At 51.0% G+C, this 18,460-nt stretch overlaps 1 protein-coding gene across 1 annotated transcript in view; it reads left to right on the top strand.

Moving 5' to 3' along the window:
- The window catches only part of ITGA9 (integrin subunit alpha 9), a 257,076-nt gene that overhangs the window by 127,248 nt on the left and 111,368 nt on the right, over positions 1-18,460 (top strand). Inside the window, exons 15-16 of the mRNA XM_015564847.1 lie at positions 4,881-5,030; positions 9,750-9,826. Of these exons, the coding sequence (XP_015420333.1) occupies positions 4,881-5,030; positions 9,750-9,826 (227 nt within the window). The remainder of the gene's footprint in view (positions 1-4,880; positions 5,031-9,749; positions 9,827-18,460) is intronic.

Here is an 18,460-nt window from a genome sequence, read left to right as displayed (position 1 = left end):
GGAGAAAAATTGGAAAACCTAAAGGAATACACAAATCTTTTTTGGTCTTTCAAACTATGACATCTCTTAGGATCAATCTGTATCTTGGTAATGTAATCATTTTTATTTTCTCAAACATCCCCAAAGTGGAACCTTGGGGGGATGACATAGGACGGTACCCTTGAACTCCTGTTTGACTTGCTGCAGAAATCTCTTGTCTGAGTCTCCCTTTAAATCTCACCATCGGGCCATCTGCTTCCCTGCTTAATTACACCAGTGTTTCCCCCCCAGCTCTTCTTCTTCTTCCTACTGCCCTAGCAACCATGCGGTGGACTCTACTCATTTTCTACCCAGACACTTGAATGAATTGCTTTCTGCAGTTGGCCTCTGCGCAGTGAGAAAGGAATGGATGCCCAAATGCAGGGCTCTCCTTCCTAACACCGAGCTAAGAGAGGTCCCCCCCCCCCCCCCCGCCACACACACACACCTGTCATCCTGGGCCCTCACCGGAGTGCTGTGTGCTGTGGTGTCCTGGCCGCTGCTGCCACCCACCCCTCTTGCAGACAAGAGGATGCTCAGAATTGTCCACAAGACACGCGAGCGCAAGGCAGGGCTAAGATCCGGCCCCGCAGCCAGTTACCACCGGGGAACTGGCTCGCCCACGCGAGCCCCGCATTTCCTCACTTCCCACGTTGCTCACGATGGAATGGCAGGGGTTCGGGCAGGGATTCCAGGTGGGAAACATTCTCACAATAAAGGTATTCTTTGATGCTAAGATGTAGCCCATCTTCCAAGACTTTTTTGTTTTTTTAATTAAGTTTACTGGTTAGTACAATTATATAGGTTTCAAGTGTGCACTTCTATGATACATCATCTGTATGTTACATTGAGGGCACGCCAGCTTTCCTGGTCGTTCTGAGAGCGTCGATCTTCAGTGTTGTTCTTTCAGTACCAGAAATGCAGGCTCCTCCGTTTGCTATAACAACTCTTCAAACTTATGGGAATTTTAAATGCGTCCGTAACATTTTAACCGCCATTCTAATCACTCTGGCCATAGAGAGAAAGGAAAAGGCATGCCACTTCTGAAGATGTCTCATTTTGAGGCGTGCCAGCAAGGTGATCGTAGGCAGCAATAGAGGTGGATGTGGAGAGCAGAGAAATAGTGAGCAATGATACAGGATGGAAGGGACACACACACACACACACACACACAAATCACGTTTGGAAAACGAAAAAATACTGAGGCTTCTTTAAAAAAACAAACCAAACAAACACTTAGAGGTGGGTTTGTGTGTGTGTGTGTGTGTTTCTCCAAACCAACAATCTGGCTTAATGCCAGTGGCTAACTTGCTGGCCTTCTGTGTGACTTGCCCACTTAAAGTGAGGTCAGCCCTTCCTGTTTGCATCTCGTTCCCACTGTAGCTGCTCAGTTAGCTCAGGAAGGTGAAAACCCTTCGTTTCTTGGAGAAGAGCGGCTGGGAGGCAGGTTCTCGTTCCCGGGGCTGGTCGGGGCCCACAGCGGTCGGGTGCTGCTTGGTCAGGGTTGCGGAGTGAGGTTGGCATCTCGTCTTCCTGGGCGTTTCCCTCCAATAGCCTCCAATAGCCGTGCGGAGCTCCCTGTGGCCAGGGGGCGGGGTCTTGTGATGAGATGCTGCTCGTACCCACCCGTCAAGGTTCCCTGGTCTGCCAGAGGGGTGGGTGGCAGCAGCGGCCAGGACACCACAGCACACAACACTCAGGTGAGGGCCCAGGATGACAGGTGTGTGTATGGGCGGGGGCGGGGGGGTGGTGGTGAGAGGTGGTTGACCCTCCAGAGGAACTTCACCTGGGTTGCCTTCAGCCAGGTGACTCCATCCTGTACGTCCCCTGAGATCTGGTCTCTGCTTTAGCCTTCTCTCCCCTCACTTCTGCCCACAGACCCAACTTTCCCGCCTTTGGGGACCACATGCAAGCTCCTGGACACCGCAGGCCACTTCTACCCTGCGAGGCCCTCCTATGCCTCCCGTCTGCTCTCTAATAGCCTCCTATCATATAACCGAGCCTGGGACACCTCCCCTGGGAAGCCTGCCAACCCTCCATCCAGATCAGGTGTCCCTCCTGTGTGTCCCCAAAGCCGCCCTGCCCTTGTGGCGCTGGATTGTAACTGCTCGCCTGTTTCTCCTGAAAGCCCTCTGTCTCTGTCCCTCGGGCCCCGCCCGCTGCCTGGCATAAAGTGAGCACCCGGTAAACCTCACAAGGAACATATGTGAAGTTCCCTGTATAACCTCGGCCACCGCAGACCCAGCCACCAGCTGTGAGTTCTCCGGCCGGGCCCTTCAGTTTGCAAACCTGGAGCTCCCATGGCCTCTCAGCCTGCCGGGAGAAGTTGTATTTGACGTTAGAAGCTTCAGTTTGTAGTGGTGATTTTTTTCCCCCAGCAGTAAAATTTCAGCAATTACACTCTGTGCCAGAACCCCAAGCTCCGTCTCTCCCCTCGGGAGTTCCCCCGCTTAATTGCAGTGCTGAGCCCGGGGAAGCTGCCCGTCCTGAAATGGGGAGGAAACCACGAGCTGTGGCTGCTGCTTTTCCTTGGTAGCTGGGAGGTGGGCTGTCCTGTGGGGTGTTGGCTTGTTTCTAATTGCTGCCCCCACTTCGCCTCCGCCCAGGGCCCCGTGCGGTTTGCATCCCTTCTGCCAGAGCTACTGGGACGTGTAATAAGAAGCTGTTTTTCAGACTCTTAGTTAAAACAGGTTCGTGAGATCAGAGCCAGAGCACAGCCTCCCCAGCCCCGGATGTCAGAACTCATTCCAAATGAGCCAGCCCTGCCTGGAGTCTCCCTCACGGCAGGCGTGGCTGGAGTGGCTGGAGTGGCGGCACGTTAGAAACATTAGGGTAATGTTAGAAACTAGAGTGGTTGGACCATCTCTACTAATAAAAGGGTAATATGCTAATTAGACTGGACATCATTCCAAACGTCCTTTCTGATAAAGCCAGGGCCTGAGCGAAGCTGCCCAGGGTCCCGGGGGCTGGCAGCCGGCTTGGGCAAAGCAGTCCCAGATTGTAAAGAGGGATATCCAACTGCCAGTTTAGGCCCGATCCCCCTAAACTAGCAGTCAGACATCCCTTGAGGGGTCCCAGATTGTGAGAGGGTGCAGGCTGGGCTGAGGGACCCCACCACCCCCATGCATGAATTTCATGCACCGGGCCTCTAGTTTTAAAATAATATTCTGTGGACGTCAAGGAAAGTTGTGTTTCTTTGTTTTTGCTGCTAATTCTCACCCGAGGATATTTTTCCCGTTGATTTTTTTGAGAGTGGAAGGGAGGGAGGGGCATAGAGAGAAACATGGATGTGAGAGAGACACATGGATTGCTTGCCTCCCACATACACCCCGACCAAGGTGGGGGTCGAACCTGCAACCCAGGTACATACCCTTGCCCGGGAATCAAACCTGCAACCCTTTGGTGGATGGGCGACACTCTAACCACTGAGCAACACCAGCTAGGGCAAGTTGTTCAGCTTCAGGTTTTAAGAATCAGTCCAATTCCCCCACCTACTAGCTCAGGTCTCCTCTCCCTGAGTGGGCCACTCCCCACCCCCCGTCTCTCCCGTGAGTGATGAGCAGTGGGGACTTGGCTTCTTGGTGCCCTGCTCAGACTTGCTCTGCTCCATCTGGACGCCTGCCTCCCACGGAGCATCCTGGCCCAGGAAGTAGGACTCCTACACTTTCCTCTTCCTTGGACTCTAACTTGGGAGCCTGGGGACACTCAGTCCGCAGGAGACAGGGACACCTTGTACAGAAAGGCCAGGAACTCCAGGGTTCAACAGCTGTGATTCAAAACCCCTGTTAGCCTTGGGCCCTGGGCACCTAGCCTTGCACCTTTATTTCCCTTTTATTGTACCACTAGAGGCCTAGTGCACAAAATTCATGCGGGGGGGGGGGGTCCCTCAGCCCAGACTGTACTCTCTCTAATCCAGGACCCCTAGGGGGATGTCCAACTGCCAGTTTAGGTAGGGCCTAAACCGGCAGTCAGACATCCCTCTCACAATCTGGGACCACTGGTTCCTAACCGCTCACCTGCCTGCCTGCCTGCCTGATGCCCCTAACTGCTCCCCTGTTGGTCTGATCGCCCCTAACTGCCTCTGCCTCAGCCCCGCCACCGTGCCTTTGTCTGGAAGGACATCCAGAAGATGTCTGGTCTAATTAGCATATTACCCTTTTAAATTAGCATATTACCCTTTTATTAGTATAGATGGAGGATAATGAGCCCTAGCTCACAGGGTTTGGGCGTGTCGCTCATCATTCTAGAACACCCAGCACCGTGCTTGGCCTCTCATAGGTGTCCACTCTATGTCTGTTTTCCTCCCTTCCCTGCCTCTGCTTTCCTTACGTGACTATCAACCTCTCATTCCCTTGGCTCCTAAAGTCCTTGGGCTCCCAGGGAAAGAACACAAGGCCCGAAGTCAGGCTTTTCTTCCAGCTCCATTGAGGACTAGCTCTGGGCAGAATCCATATTTATCTCGACTCAGAGGAGCTTTGATCAGCCAGACAGCAGGGACGCGAGGGGCGAGCGCTGCAGGGTGCGGGCAGATGCTCCCCACCCGCCCATGCTGCCAGCTCCAGGGATGTTTGGAAGATGAGTAAGGTAATGCCTTCCATATGCTCAAGAGACGGTGACTGCGCGCCATGCACCGAGAGTGGAGGAGCCCCCGCTCATGAGCAGAGTGACCCTGGACAAGACCTTCATTGTTCTGGGCCGCAGTGACCTCATCACAAATGTGAAGACAGTGAAATCCCACCTCACAGTGGCAGTGGTGAGGATCACAAGGGGCAGGCCACGGGGAAGGCCTTTGTAAGCCGTGAAACGCTCCGCAAATGTCAGCCGGCTTCGCCGCTCACGGGTGTGTGTGTTTATTGTTGCAGCGGAGGGTGCAGGACGTCATCAGCCCCATCGTGTTCGAAGCCGCCTACAGCCTGGGGCCGCATGTGAGCGGAGAGGAGGAGCGGGAGCTGCCGGCTCTGACACCCGTGCTGCGCTGGAAGAAGGGACAGAAGATCGCCCAGAAGAACCAGGTCAGAACCTTAAAGCCCACAACCGGGACCCCAGGGGGCAGGTCTAGGTGGCAGGAGTCACAGCCCTGGCTGCCTGGGGGACAGGACCGAGGCCAAGGCACACCCCCCTCTCTGGGCCTCCCTTTCCTCATCGGCAAACAGATGAAATTTATGATTTGGGGTGTGGCTTCTCACAACCACGTGGTTGGAACGCATTAAGGCTGTTCTCAGGCAATTAGAAAATTATAATCCCTTAGAGGTCATGAGCTGACCCCCTGGCCCCTGAACTAGACTGTTTCGAGAGCTCAGATAGGCACATAGTAGGGTCTCTGTTTGTGTTTTATTGGTGGGGGAGTGAGTGGGGTGGAGGAGGAAGAACCTCGTCTTGCTAGAATTGGTTGTGGATTAAAAATGCCCGACCCAGGTGTCTCTGGGAGCCAGCGCCCGTGAGTGCAGGTGGGCCACCCGCCCCATGCGACACTCATCGGATTCCACTATGTCCCATTGGGTGGAGGAACTTCGGAATGATGCCCTGAGCCATCTGAGATGTGCAGGGCTGACTACTGAGCAGGAAACATGCAAAGACTCTGTGAAGCCAACTTGTTTTAAATCTTTAACACCCAACATTGCCTCTGGCCCAGGGCCTGGGGCCCACCCTCCACGGTTCTTCTGGCTGCGCTGAGCTTGTGGGAAAGCATGCAGACCAGTGGGCCACACTCTGCATATTAGAGTTGTAAACAGAACCACAGAGAGGTGTTTGGGGTTCGAGATGTCTGGCCGGGTGTTCAGTTAAGTGGTGATTTTTTTTTAAAGGCATCCTATTTTCCTCCCAATGTCTCTCCCATGTGGTCTTGGGTTGGGTTTCCCGGAAACAGAGCCCAAGATGGATTGGAGAGCATCTGGTCTAGTGAGGCGGTGGGAAGAACTGTGAGGGAATGAGGAAAGGGGAAGGGACTGAGCGAGGATGTGGCTTCAGCTCAAGTCTAGCCTTGGCCCGAGGTGGGAAACTCTGGAGCATACATTACACCGGAGCTGTCCTCTGCTTGAGGCAAGGGGCTGGCCCTTGGTTACCCATTAGCCACTGGCTGGCCGCCAATGGGGATGGTGGCAGAGTAGAACCCTCCTTGAAGGAGACCCCCTCAGCTGAGGACAGGGCTCTGGAGAAGCATGCAGATGGGCGCCACTGGCTGCCCACACTCCCATTCACTGGAGGTTTGGGGGGCAGGAGCTGGGAAGGGAACTGGGCAGGGCTCACAGTGCCCATCACCCGTACACACACAGCCTGTTGGCGACACCGCCCTTTTGAATGCTTGTTTTGAATTCAAACATGAACTTCTTTCAAAACACAAGTGCCCTGGAGGTGGCCAGTATGTCCTGCTGGTCATTGATACTTGGGGCAGGTTCTGGGAGATGGAGGGGAGAGACCAGGAGGACACTGGGGCTTAGGTGGGGGTGGGGGAGAGTCGGAGAGTTGGGGTGAAGGAGAGGCATGAAGAAGGTGAGGAGAAGAGGAGAGGAAAACAAGATAAAGAGGCAGGGCAGGAAGCTGATGACTTCACCTTGACCAAGGTGTAGAGCTTGGTGTCACCTCCCAACAGGAGGAAGTCAGAGTTAATTTCTAGGTATGTAGTCCCTAGTCCTAGTATCACTCTGCTCTCGGAGGTGGAATCCCCCTGGCCTAATAAACCTGTGTTACAGGAGTGGTCCAAACTCAGGGGAATCATTCCAGGGGACAGGGTGCTTGTTATGTCTCTGAAATGACCCCAGTGAGGTGCCATCTACTCTGTCCAGCATCTTGCTCCCCTGGGCGTACCTTCCCGCAGGGAACCCAGCTCTCATTCGCCAGATCCCTCAGTGGCTCAGAGCAGGCCTTCAGGGAAGAGCATCTCACAGCCCCTCCTGGCATCTTTGGAGTTAAGCATCCTCGTCAAAGCCGGGGACAGAGACAGATCAGTATGAAAATGGTATTCTTAGGCACTTTTGGTGCGAGATGGTCGGCAAGCATAGGTATCTATGTCTGTGCTTTCTGAGATCCATTGGGATGAGTAATGAATGAGTGAATCCGAACAGGAAGGTGAAGGAATACTGCAGGGGGAGGGGCATCAGTCGGTGAGGAAGTCTGTCAAGTTTTTTAGTGAGTAAAGAAAATGGGAGCCTGTCAGTGGGTGAACCTTGCACCACACACAGAGGCTGGGTGCCTGTCGACCCACCCATGCACCCAGCGAGGCTGCAGCCACGGCCAGGCCAGTAGGATGGGGCTGAAAGCAGGGAGGGGCTGTTGAGTGAAGGTTGGTATGTGGAAGGGTTGGTTTTCCACCCCTCTCCTTGCCCCCACATGCAGAATAGCAACAACCAGGCATTTTCTTCTCTAAAGAACTGAATCCAACTGAATCCGGAGTGGCTCAGTTGGTTGAGCGTCGTCCCATGCACTAAAAGGTTGCTGGTTTGATCCCCGGTTGGGGAGGATACGGAAGGCAGTTGATCAATCTTTCCCAATTACCACCCCCCTCCCCCACTTTCCTCTCTCTCCTTCTCCCTTCCTCTCTCTAAGCATGTCCTCAGGTGAGGATTTAATAAAAAAACAAAACCAGAATTGAATAAACTGCTTGTGAGATAGTGTGGTTTCCCAGAGGATCAGCCTTACTTCTGGCATTTCTCCAAATGCATGAGCTAGCTTCCGCTCCCACCATCACCCAAACACTCCCACAGTTTCCAGTCTGCCCTGTTACCTGTTCTTAAATATGAATGAACAACCAAGGAAACCTGAGATTGGGGAGAAATGTTATATGAAAGAAATAAACCTGCAGAATAACTGATTAGAAGGAAAAAAACTATTTAGGGAATAGAAGTGATTATACAAAATTTAAAACCAACCTAAACTCTATGTAATACACATAAAGAGATTTAAGAATATATTCTACCCAGAGAATAAGGAAAGCGTTCTTGAAAATGAATAATATGGTTGCAGAGCTGAAAATGTAGTAGAAGGATTAGAAGACAATGGTTATAGGATGGAGTGTAAATGTCATTAAATTTGACTGTGTAGAGGTAAAATTAGAAATACAGAAGTTCTCTTAGTATCTTAATGTTCTAAATTGGTGAGCCAAGAGGTATTGTAAAACTTGGTGAAATAAGAGATAGTTGTTTATTCCTTAAAATCGCAGAGGCCACCAGCAGAGCAGTGCTGCTCAAAGTGCGGTCACTTGGGGTCTTCTGAGAAATGAACATTCTCAGGCCCCACCCCAGACCCATTGGATTAGATGTTCATGGGTGTGTCCCGGCAACCTGTGTTTTAACCAGCTGAGCAGGTAATTCTGCTGCAGTCATACTTGAGAATCACTGCAGTGGAGTCGCTAAGGGTAATGATTTGCCTGTTAAAAGTAGGAAAGGTGGGTGGGAGGGTCCATTGCGGAAGTGAGATAACTTCTTGTCTATCCTGGCAGGAATTCTCTCCAATAATGTCCAAATCTGATCAATCAAGCAGTGGTAGCACCCGCATATTTTTTTAGAGATAAGGACATAATCACCAGATGAAACAGAAAGTGGACATAGATAATACTGGTTGACCCTGGAGAGCGGGACTCAATAGGGAGGGATTTGGGGGGGGGGTGTCATTATTTTCATTTTAACCAGGCGATTCTTTGGTTGAAATTAAAATGCAAGAGAAATACTGGGAAGATTGTCCGGGAGCCTGAGAAAAATTGTGGGAGAGTGAGCCTTGCTTATTCTCCTTCTCCTGATTAATACTTTTGTTTAAGATAATTTAATGACCTTCCTCCATGTGTTTTCCAGATGTTGGCTCAGTTGGAGGGGAAGAAAGATTCTGAGAGGGAGAGCGAGGCCCAGCCCAGGAAGCAGAGCTGAGTTTTAACCTCTGCATACCTGTGTGGTAGCTCCGCACAGAGCACCTCACCTCTTTCATTGGATCCCTTTAAGTTATGTGGCCAGATGACGTTAGGACCTAAATGCCTTATGTTCTTCAACTAAAAGGTGTCAAGTCCACTTTGGATTGTGTATGGCGTGGATGAAGTCATGGCGGCCCTGTAGAGTCAGGGTCTGCCCCCAGTGACGGTCTCAAATAGAGATTTGCTGGCTCCCCAAGATGGTAAACAGAGGGGAATGAGCAGACAATCATCTGAGGACTAGAGGCCCGAAGCACGAAGAGATTCGTGCAATAGGCCTTCCCTTCCCCTGGCTGCTGGTACCAGTTTTCCTCGGGCATCCAGGACCCATGCCTTCGCTCTGGCTGGAGCCTTCAGTCTTCGCTCTGCCACTTCATGCCTATGTATGCAAATTAACCACCATCTTTGCTGGGTTAATTTGCATACTCTCCTGATTGACTGGTGAGAGTAGCAGAGGGACCATCAATTTACATGTTTGTCTATTATTAGGTAAGATTCCTGACTCAACTGTTATTCACTCACACCTGAGGGCCATAGAGAGATTCTCAAAGGTGGGAAGGACTCTACCTTGTACCTTTCTTGAGCAAACTACTCAGAGAAGCCCTCAAACACACTGAAAAGGAGTCCAGGAAGGAATACCCTCTGCAGGCCAGACCACGCTGATGTGGGTTTCCCTGGAGCCTGAGAAGGAGCCCTCCCCGAGCCGGGAGCTGGCTTCCGGCGCATCGAGGGCTTGAAGGGCTCACGGCAGAATTCTGGCTGGTCGGGAAGAAGGTATTGGGCTGTTACTTATTTGCCACTAACTCCTGTTCCAACCCTCCTGTTGTGTCTCTCACAGACCGTTTTCGAAAGGAATTGCCGTTCGGAGGACTGTGCCGCTGACCTGCAGCTTCAGGGTCAGTTGTTGCTGTCCAGGTAAGTCAGTGCTCCTTTCGCAACATTGTTCTGGAAAGTTCCTTTGTCTTGACTCCAGGCCCAAAGCCTCAATGTGCAGATTTCCGCCCCATCAAAGAGGATAAATAAAGGTGGTGGGTTGCAATGCTATTTTGTGGTTTTAAAAAAGAAATGTATGTTATACAATAGTTTTAACAACAGCTATTATTTGGGGAGGGAGGAGGAGGAGTTTGGTTTTTGTTTGCAATTCCACATATCTCACAATTTAGCCTGTATTTCTAATTTCTGTGAATACTCGTGTGGGGGGGGGGGGGGGATGGATATTTTCTGTTTACTCGCTGTATTAAGTTGAACCATATGAAGTTGCCAATATTTAACTGTTTGGGACAACGCCTATGATTGGACCGATCGTTATATAAAGGTTCTTTTTCCTACCCGCCTCCCCTCACTTGGCAGTGGTGTCTGCTTTAACAACAATCAGTGGTTCTGTGGCCGGTGGGGGGCAGGCTGTCCTGGTCCAAGTGAGCAGCCAGTCTCTGTTGTTTCAGGGTTTCCTCCCACAGTCCCCGAGCCCCCCAGGCTAGAGGTGAACCGCACACACCCTCCCGCTTCCTCTTCGCCAACCCTGCCTTTCAGACTTCTCTGAGGATGAAGGCGCTGGCCTTGAATCCCTTAGCCACACTTCAGAGAATGGTTTCCTTTCCAGACAGTTCCTTCTGAAAGATTGCTTTAGCCTTGGGGCCCGAAAGCCCTTCCATATGATTTATGACCATTTCTCAAAAATCATCATCCGCTTTGATAGTTGTCCTCCGCAATGCCGTACCGTGTCCTTTGTTTGGATCTGTGAGAGTTAAGTGTGGGTGGAATGAAATATCCCCTCATGAACCAGTGAATACACTAGGACAGTTATGATGATAAATGTATTATTCATCAAAGGAAAGACATACTGAGATTCTTTGCCTTTTGTTTGCATTTATTGGGTGAAAGGTGGTGTAATCCCCTAACACACACACACACACACACACACACACACACAAATACTCCCCTGCACCCCTTAATATTAAATATTAATTAGCATTATTTTGACTTGGGACAAGAGTGATAGATTAAAGTCCCACATGCTTTGCTAAACTTAGACAATTACTTCAACCTGATGACGCAGGTCTTGGAAATTTTTAACATTAGTAAGAAGGGCCTCCTTGGATTATTAAAGAAACCAAATCTAAAGAAGCTTTCATAACTTATCAGGTCATTACTTTTAGTTTTAAATAGGTCTTCCAAAAAGTGTTTTAGGGAAAAAGTAACAGGAAACAAAATATAGGGACTTGTTTTGTTTTGAGGCAGACTGTAAATGTTGGACATGTAGTTTGGATTATAGAGAACTTCCTGTGGTGGGGGAATGCTCACTTGTTCCAAGGTGAAATATTAGGAAAGTCTGGATGTTCTTGCTGCCCAGTATTGAATGATCAAATCTCTATTGAATTGAGTTTTTCATATATTACCATGTATAACCCAAGACTGGTGATCAGTAAGGTACCTTATGCCTAAAGCTGCCTCCACTTCCACAACTCTGCCTCTTCAGAGTGTTGGTCTGAACCAGTTCTGCTCTGTGGGTCCAGTCATCAATAATGTATCAGCTAGCAGTAGCCACAGAATATGCTGCGTAACAAACCACCTCAAAACTCAGCGGTTTGAAACAGCAGTCACTTATTCTCAAGGTTCTGCAGGTCAGCTGAGGGTTGACTGGATTCAGCTGGATCTTGGCTGATTTGCTCATGCATCTGTGGCTCAGCAGTCAGTGGGGTTGATCTCAGCCAGACATAGGTGACCCAGGCCAGCTCTTGTTCATGTGTCTTTCATTGTCCTGTAGGGACCAGTGGGCTGGCCTGGGCTTATTCTTCTCCTGACATGGCAGTGGTGCTGGAGGGCAAGCAGAAACATTCCACACCTCTTGAGACCTGGGCTCAGAATGTGCATCCTTACCTCAGCCTCACCCTATTGGTCACCATGAGTCCATGGCCAAACTCGAAGTCATGGGACAGGAAAGTATGCTCTGAGCCTTTAGTGAGAGGAACTGAAGACGCACACAGCCAAGGGTACAAGAATAGAAGGGTTGGAGAATTGGGACCAGTAATGCTATCTGCCCTAGCATGTAAGGAAACCTGGGTGCTGGTGGCACCACCTGCTCAGTGCTTCAGAGAGCTGAATGGGTCATTACAGGGCCATGGAGCAGCTTCCAAGAAGAGGAATGAAGGGGAATGAGGAGGAGACAGGCATCCTGGGGAAAAGGGGGGAGGGAGATGGAGAGAGGAAGGCAGGGAAGAAGAAGAGACGGAGGGAGAAGGAGAGAGAGGAGAGAAGATAGCGAGAGGGGGAGAATGAGAGGATGGTATGGATCATGTGGTCCTCTGTTCCACTCAGTGAAAGTATGTTCCAGCTGGAGTGTGGAGTCAGCGACTCTCCATCCATCTTAGTTCCTACATCCCTGGCTCAGGTCCACAGAGTGGCCTTTGTCTCGGTGCAGGAGTACCCTTGGCGGGGCAGGGCTGGGCTTATGAGAGATGTGTTGATTTCCACCACGGTGCCTCCCCAAGGGCCATTTGGACACATTTCTTGCCTTTCGTGCTGTCTTTAGAACCTAGCTCTCACGTTCGCTGTGACTTACAGTACTGAAAAGTTGAAGCAAAGGGGCAAGGGAGAAGATCCCCCAGTGAGTGGTAGACGGTACAGTACAAGGTATTGTGTGTAACTGGAAGCAGCCAAATTCCCACCAGACTGAGGAGCCGTTGTCTTGGGAAGACCGAGGGAAAGACATCCCGAGTGATTGGGTGACCAGAAGGCCTGGGATCGAGCCAGGATAGGCTCTCTGTGACTGTGGATGTTTTCATTTTTCTCTCCAGAGAGTATGAATTCTGGCTGGCCTGTTGTCCCCCTAAAGCAATCAACTCTTTAATTAAAAGTTCACGATCGTTCATGGTCTTGAGTCCAGTTCCAAAACATGCCATATCCAGCAACGCCCAGGAATAGGGATGAAGCTGCACAGGTAGTTTTTATTGAACAGGACTGAAATTTCCATTTGTAAAATGATGCCGCGACATTTGTTTTGTCTGTCTGGACACTCACAGTTCCTAAGAACGCATCACGTGCGATTAGGTTAAAGAAAAAGAAATATAGACTATGGCAGTGGAGCTAAAAAAAAAAATTTTTTTTTTGATGCCTCCCATAGGAGACCAGTGGAACGTTTCAGTGCCTTCTGGCTAGCCAACTCCAATAATGAAAGCACCCTCAGGGGCAGTGAAAAGACACGGTAGAATATTTATGACCTTAGAAGAACCGTCTAGCGGCCACATATAACGGTCCTATGGTTATAGCCTTACTAATGCTATTATCGCGGTCAGGGTGGGGGAGTCGACTGCATTTCCCAGAACCCTTGCCTGGTAGTTGGGTAGCTTTGTCCACGAAAGACCGGCCTTCGAGAGGAGGATCGCTGAGCCCAGAGAGCTCTTCAGAGTTTGAAACAAATTGTTTTCCGTCTCAAAAGTGGCCAGAATTGCTAACTGTACCGTGTGGGGTAGAAGTAAAGTTGTCTTGTTTTATGAAGGGGAAGAGACCCCTGTTTACTGAGCAACTACGTGCAGTAGGTACCCTATAGAGTCCTCAGTATCCATAAACACCCTGTGTGTCTTACCAGCTGTGCAGCCTTGGGCAAGCTGCTTAACGTCTCTGGGCCTCTGTTTCCTCATCTGTAGAGTGGGAGAAAGAAGAGCAGCCCCTTCTAAAGCGAGGGTGGGGGGAGGCGGGGTTAAAGCTGGAAATGTCCATCTCGCCATTACTGTTGGGTTCTGATAGCAGCTGGTTCTAGACCAGAAGTACCAAGGCTGGGGACCTTGGGGGGAAAGTCCTGCCCTGTGTGAGTAGCCTCAGTGCAGAGGGGAGGTTGATGGCCCCTGATGTGCTGTCTGACCTGTGGGGACCTGCTTCATGGCTTTTCTCTCTGGAGATGTTGGCCGCCAGTCCTGTCCTGTTAATGGTGGTCCCTGCAGGAGTCATTGCATTCTGAATCCATGTAGGTTGAATTTTCCTCTCCTTGGAGGGTCTCAGATTTGACCATGTGCTTGTGGGCTGTCATATTAAGAGTTTTCTTGGTCAGCTGGCGTGGCTCAGTGGTTGAACATCGGCCTATGAACAAGGAGGTCACGGTTCGATTCCCCGTCAGGGCACATGAAGAAGGAAGGTGAGAGGGAACTGATCAGAAACCTTGCCAGAATATTAGCCATGTGATTTATTTATTTCTTCATTTCTTCACTTTCTGCTCCAGATCTGGCGGGGGTACGGGAGGGGGAGGAGGAGGCAGGGGGGAAGCAAAAGAAGTTTGTTGATTGGAGGCAGCTGGCTTTTGTAATTGCTGCTACATCCACTTTCTCAAAGAGTCTCAGTTGATGAGTTTATTCTGGAATTTCCAACAAGAGTGTTATATCACCTTTGGACACCAAGACTTTCTCCCATGAACTTCCTGGGAATGCTTTCTCCCCACGTTTTGCCAAACAGCCGACACTCTCCCATGGTCTGCATCTTGTTCCCTTTCCCCTTCCTTACCAGGCAGAGCCACGCATTGCCCACACAGCGAAGGGCATTTGGTTTGAGAGCAAACCCAGGAGCCAAGCCCGGGGCTGGGAGCCGTGTCCCGTTTTCCTGAGGACAGCAGCTGAGGGCTGTGTCCACAGGGCGTCGGAGGCAAAGAGGAGAAGACCTCTAACCCCTCCGTCATCCTGGGAGGGACCTGGGTGGCGCTGGGCCACACAGCTGTGTTTCTTTGGAGCCCTGGCTCCAGCTCCGCCCGGGGATGAGCACAGATGCTGACTCTGTGGCTCTGAGACACGCGTCCATGGTCCTACAGAGGAACGCAGGCAGAACGAACCAGACCCAGCTCACGGGTTCCTCGTGGCTGGTGGGTGGTTTTCGCGCATGTACTCGGAGCCGTGGCATTTCAGGTGCAGAACAGGGCGCTGACAGGCAGGGATTGGGGTGCCTTATCTGAGGTCAGCAAGGAAGTTAAATGGCAGTGGCCGGAAAAACACCTGCCGGGAGGTTCCTGAGTCCTGGTCCAATGTTCCAGCCATTAGACCCATGGTCTCTGTCTTTAAATAGCCGTGGCGTCCCTGGCTGGTCTGGTTCAGTGGTTGGACATCATCTTGTGCACCAAAAGGTTGCCAGTTGGATTCTTGGTCAGGGCGCATGCCTGGGTTGTGGGCTCTCTCCCTCTAGAGGGAGTGTAGGAAGCCACCGATCAATGTCTTATTTCACATCGATGTTTCTCTCTCTCCCTCTCTCTCTCTAAAAATCAACAAAAAATATTTAGAAACAAAGAAACAAATAAAGAGCCGTAGCAGCTTGGGGAACCTGGCCTGTCCCTCGCTCCCATTTAGGAAATTCCTTCCTATCCCAGGGATGATCTGATTTCCTGAACGGCCTACCGGCCTCAATGTGAGGCTGCGGACAGTGAGCCATCACCGTGGGAACTGACTTTTTCCCTTAGGGAAGTCACTTCATTTTCAAGGCTCCCCCCCCACCCCTACACACACACACACACGAGCTGCAGAAACCTATCCCAACCAATTCTGGATTTCAGGGACGGCCCTCCCCTTGTCGAGCAGACACCGATGGAGATTTTCCATCTGGATGGTGCGAGGATGAGGCACCCATGGAGGACCATGGAAGGCAGGCTGAGGAGTAACCATGGCAACCAGAGAGGACACTGGGAACATGCTCCTACCTGAGCCTTCCTCCCAAGCGACCTGGGAAGGCTGGGCCTACCTCACAGGTCTACCTAATAAAATTTTATTTGGTAGTATTTTCCTTGGCTTCCAAATATAGCCAACCAACGGAGGTCTTACGGGTAAGCCCCTCTCCAGCAGGGTCAGAACGAGATGGCTGCTGTTCCCTTCTCACTGGACGTTCAGCCTGAGATAAAGAGAGAGCAGTGACTCGGTTCCTCACTACGGTCAGATGGAGAGCAGGCGGGGAGCCATGGGCTGCGTCTTTGCTAAGATTCTCACAGTTTACTCTGTGTGGCTGGGTTGTTGGTCTCTTGCCACTAACACTAGACTCGCCCATCCCACCAGAGACTTAGTTACTGTAAGAAAAGCCAAATTCCGAAGATGCACAGTGGTTTGGTTTCCGGAGGTAAACCTTCCTCCACACCAGTTCTTTCTCATTGTCGCGCACACACCCTCCCGTTAGCTTCTCTCCCCAGTGTGCTCTGGGCCACCTGACGTCACCGCGGGCGATTGGAAGGCGGCCCCGCTGCTCTTCCCGGATGAAAAGCCCAGGACAGCTGTGGCCAAGGAGGGAGGGTCCTTTTGCTTTGTCCCCAGTGGTCACTCCCCCCTGAGCCAAAGGTGAGACTCAGGAATTCCATGAACTGCCTGCAGGTCACAGTCTATTGCCATTGCCCTGAGAGGGCAGGACCATGTAAGGAACTTCTAGATATTAAGAGCCTTCTCCAGTGACTCCATTCCAGGTGATCTTTTGCTGTTTTAAATATATTTTTATTGATTTCAGAGAGGAAGGGAGAGGGAGAGAGAGATAGACGCATCAGTGATGAGAGGGAATCATTGATCGGCTGCCTCCTGCACGTGCCCTACTGGGGATTGAACCGGCAACCCGGGCATGTGCCCTTGACCAGAATCGAACCCGGGACCCTTCAGTCCACAGGTCTGATCCCCCACCCGGGTCAGGGCACGTGCAGGAGGCAGCCAATTGATGTGTCTCTCTCACATAGATGCCTCTCTCTCTCTCTCTCTCTCTCTCTCTCTCTTTCTTTCCCTTACACTCTCTCTAAAAATCAATGGAAAAACATCCTTAGGTGAGGATTAGCAACAACAAAAAGAGAGGGCTATCCAGACACAAGGGACACCAGGGGGGCGGGCAGCCATGTGAGGGATGCTTTTCACTGAGTGTCCTCCCGGTGCAACCGAGAGCCAGCTCTGTCCTCAGTGCCTCAGGAAGCACGGGATGCTTGCGCGGAGTAGGCAGCCTTCCTGGCCAGGGACACGGGGCTCTTTTTTTGAGAATGTTTTCTGTGATAATAGGACCTGAACAAGAGGCGAATGCCACTGTTTCAGTCTACAGTTGTGTTTCTTTAAAAATAAAACACATTTAAAATTTCTCATTTTTTTTTTTTGGTGTGGAAAACACAACGTACCCTCCTAAGCAAGAAGATTGTCATTCTCATACCTGCCCGACCAGCGTCCCCGGTTTGGAAGATGGCTCACTGTTGGTCCAGGGATGATGGAGTTGAGACGATTTCCTCTCGGTGTGAGGCTGAGCGTCTGTCCCTGCCTCGCCCTCCGTCACGTGGCCTGTTCTTCCCATCTTTGCACAGTCCTTCACCTTCCCGGAGGGGAGAGGTCCTTCATGGGTCCCTGTCCCCTCGCGGTCTGTGCATAGAATTCATGGCGTCTGTGAACTTGGATCAGAAAACAGTCGCATCCTCGTTTGCACTGACTTCCAGTTGGAACTTCGCATCTTTTTCAGTTACACATGTAGACGGCAAAACCTAGGGGTATTTTCAGCCCCTGTGACTGTCACCCACAGAAATCACTGATGTTTTCATATCGACTTGCAGCATGACAGAGATTTCTAACTATCATTTACATGCGTCCCGACTTCACAGTTAGGGTGGTTTTTCGATCTGCCGCCCAATCTTATCAGTCAGTGCTATTTAAAGAACAGCACATATTGCTATACCACACATTGAAAAATATAATTATCATTGTATTTTCTGGGATTGGTTTCTTGGTTACCCTGTTTTTCAACGTATGCATTTAAAAGCAATACTTTGAGAAGGGGTCCACTCACTCTACTAGGCTGCTTAGAGTGTCTGGTGGCACAGCACACAGCTTAAAAACCCCCGTTCTAGAAGCTTCCCCCGAGTATGGGAAAAGATACACATTGGGGAAACCGACGTTTTGCTCCGCCTGCTGGAGTAGACGAAAGATTTCTGCTGTGATGTTCAGAGCTGAGACTTCATAATAAGGCTGTTGTCGCGTTTCCCTGCCTCTGTGGCTCCCAGGGTCTGCAGTACACTGATCAGGAAATGACCATTTTTTTCTTGCTCTTGGCTTATTATTCATTAAAGACACAGGTGGCTGCTCATCAGAGCTTTGATGAGCTCAAGAAAACGAGTGCTTCGGGCCCGAAGCAGAGAAGCGGGCCCATGGTGAACGCGGCACCCCTTGATGGGCGGATGGGCCCCTTCGTGGCGGTTTGAGGTTCCGCGTGTGGCGTGTGCATCCCTGTTTCTACCTTCACGGCCTCCAGACCCAGGAGGAAAAAGTTCCTTCCCCGTGGCCCCTGTGGCTGCTCACCTCACAGGAGAAAACGGTCCCAAATCCAGGGACCGTTGTCATCTCAGTACATTTTATTGTCTGTGACCATGTACGCGCCCCATTTGATTGTGGAGTTGGAATTAGGGTCGGGGGACCACGGGAGTCATGCTCACTTGGTTCTCTTGAGTTGTCTGGCCTGCCGGGGCCTGGGAGGTGCGCACCCCGCCCCCACCTCCTTGCATGTGGAGTGCGTCGTGGCCCCGTTGAGCGGGCGGCTCATGTGAGACATCGGTGGCGCCGCGCCTCTGCTGGGCCCAGCCATTCA

The sequence above is a fragment of the Myotis davidii genome, unplaced genomic scaffold, assembly GCF_000327345.1.
Source record: "Myotis davidii unplaced genomic scaffold, ASM32734v1 scaffold81, whole genome shotgun sequence".
NCBI classification, from domain to species: Eukaryota; Metazoa; Chordata; class Mammalia; order Chiroptera; family Vespertilionidae; genus Myotis; species Myotis davidii.
This window is presented reverse-complemented; position numbering and strand designations above follow the sequence as displayed.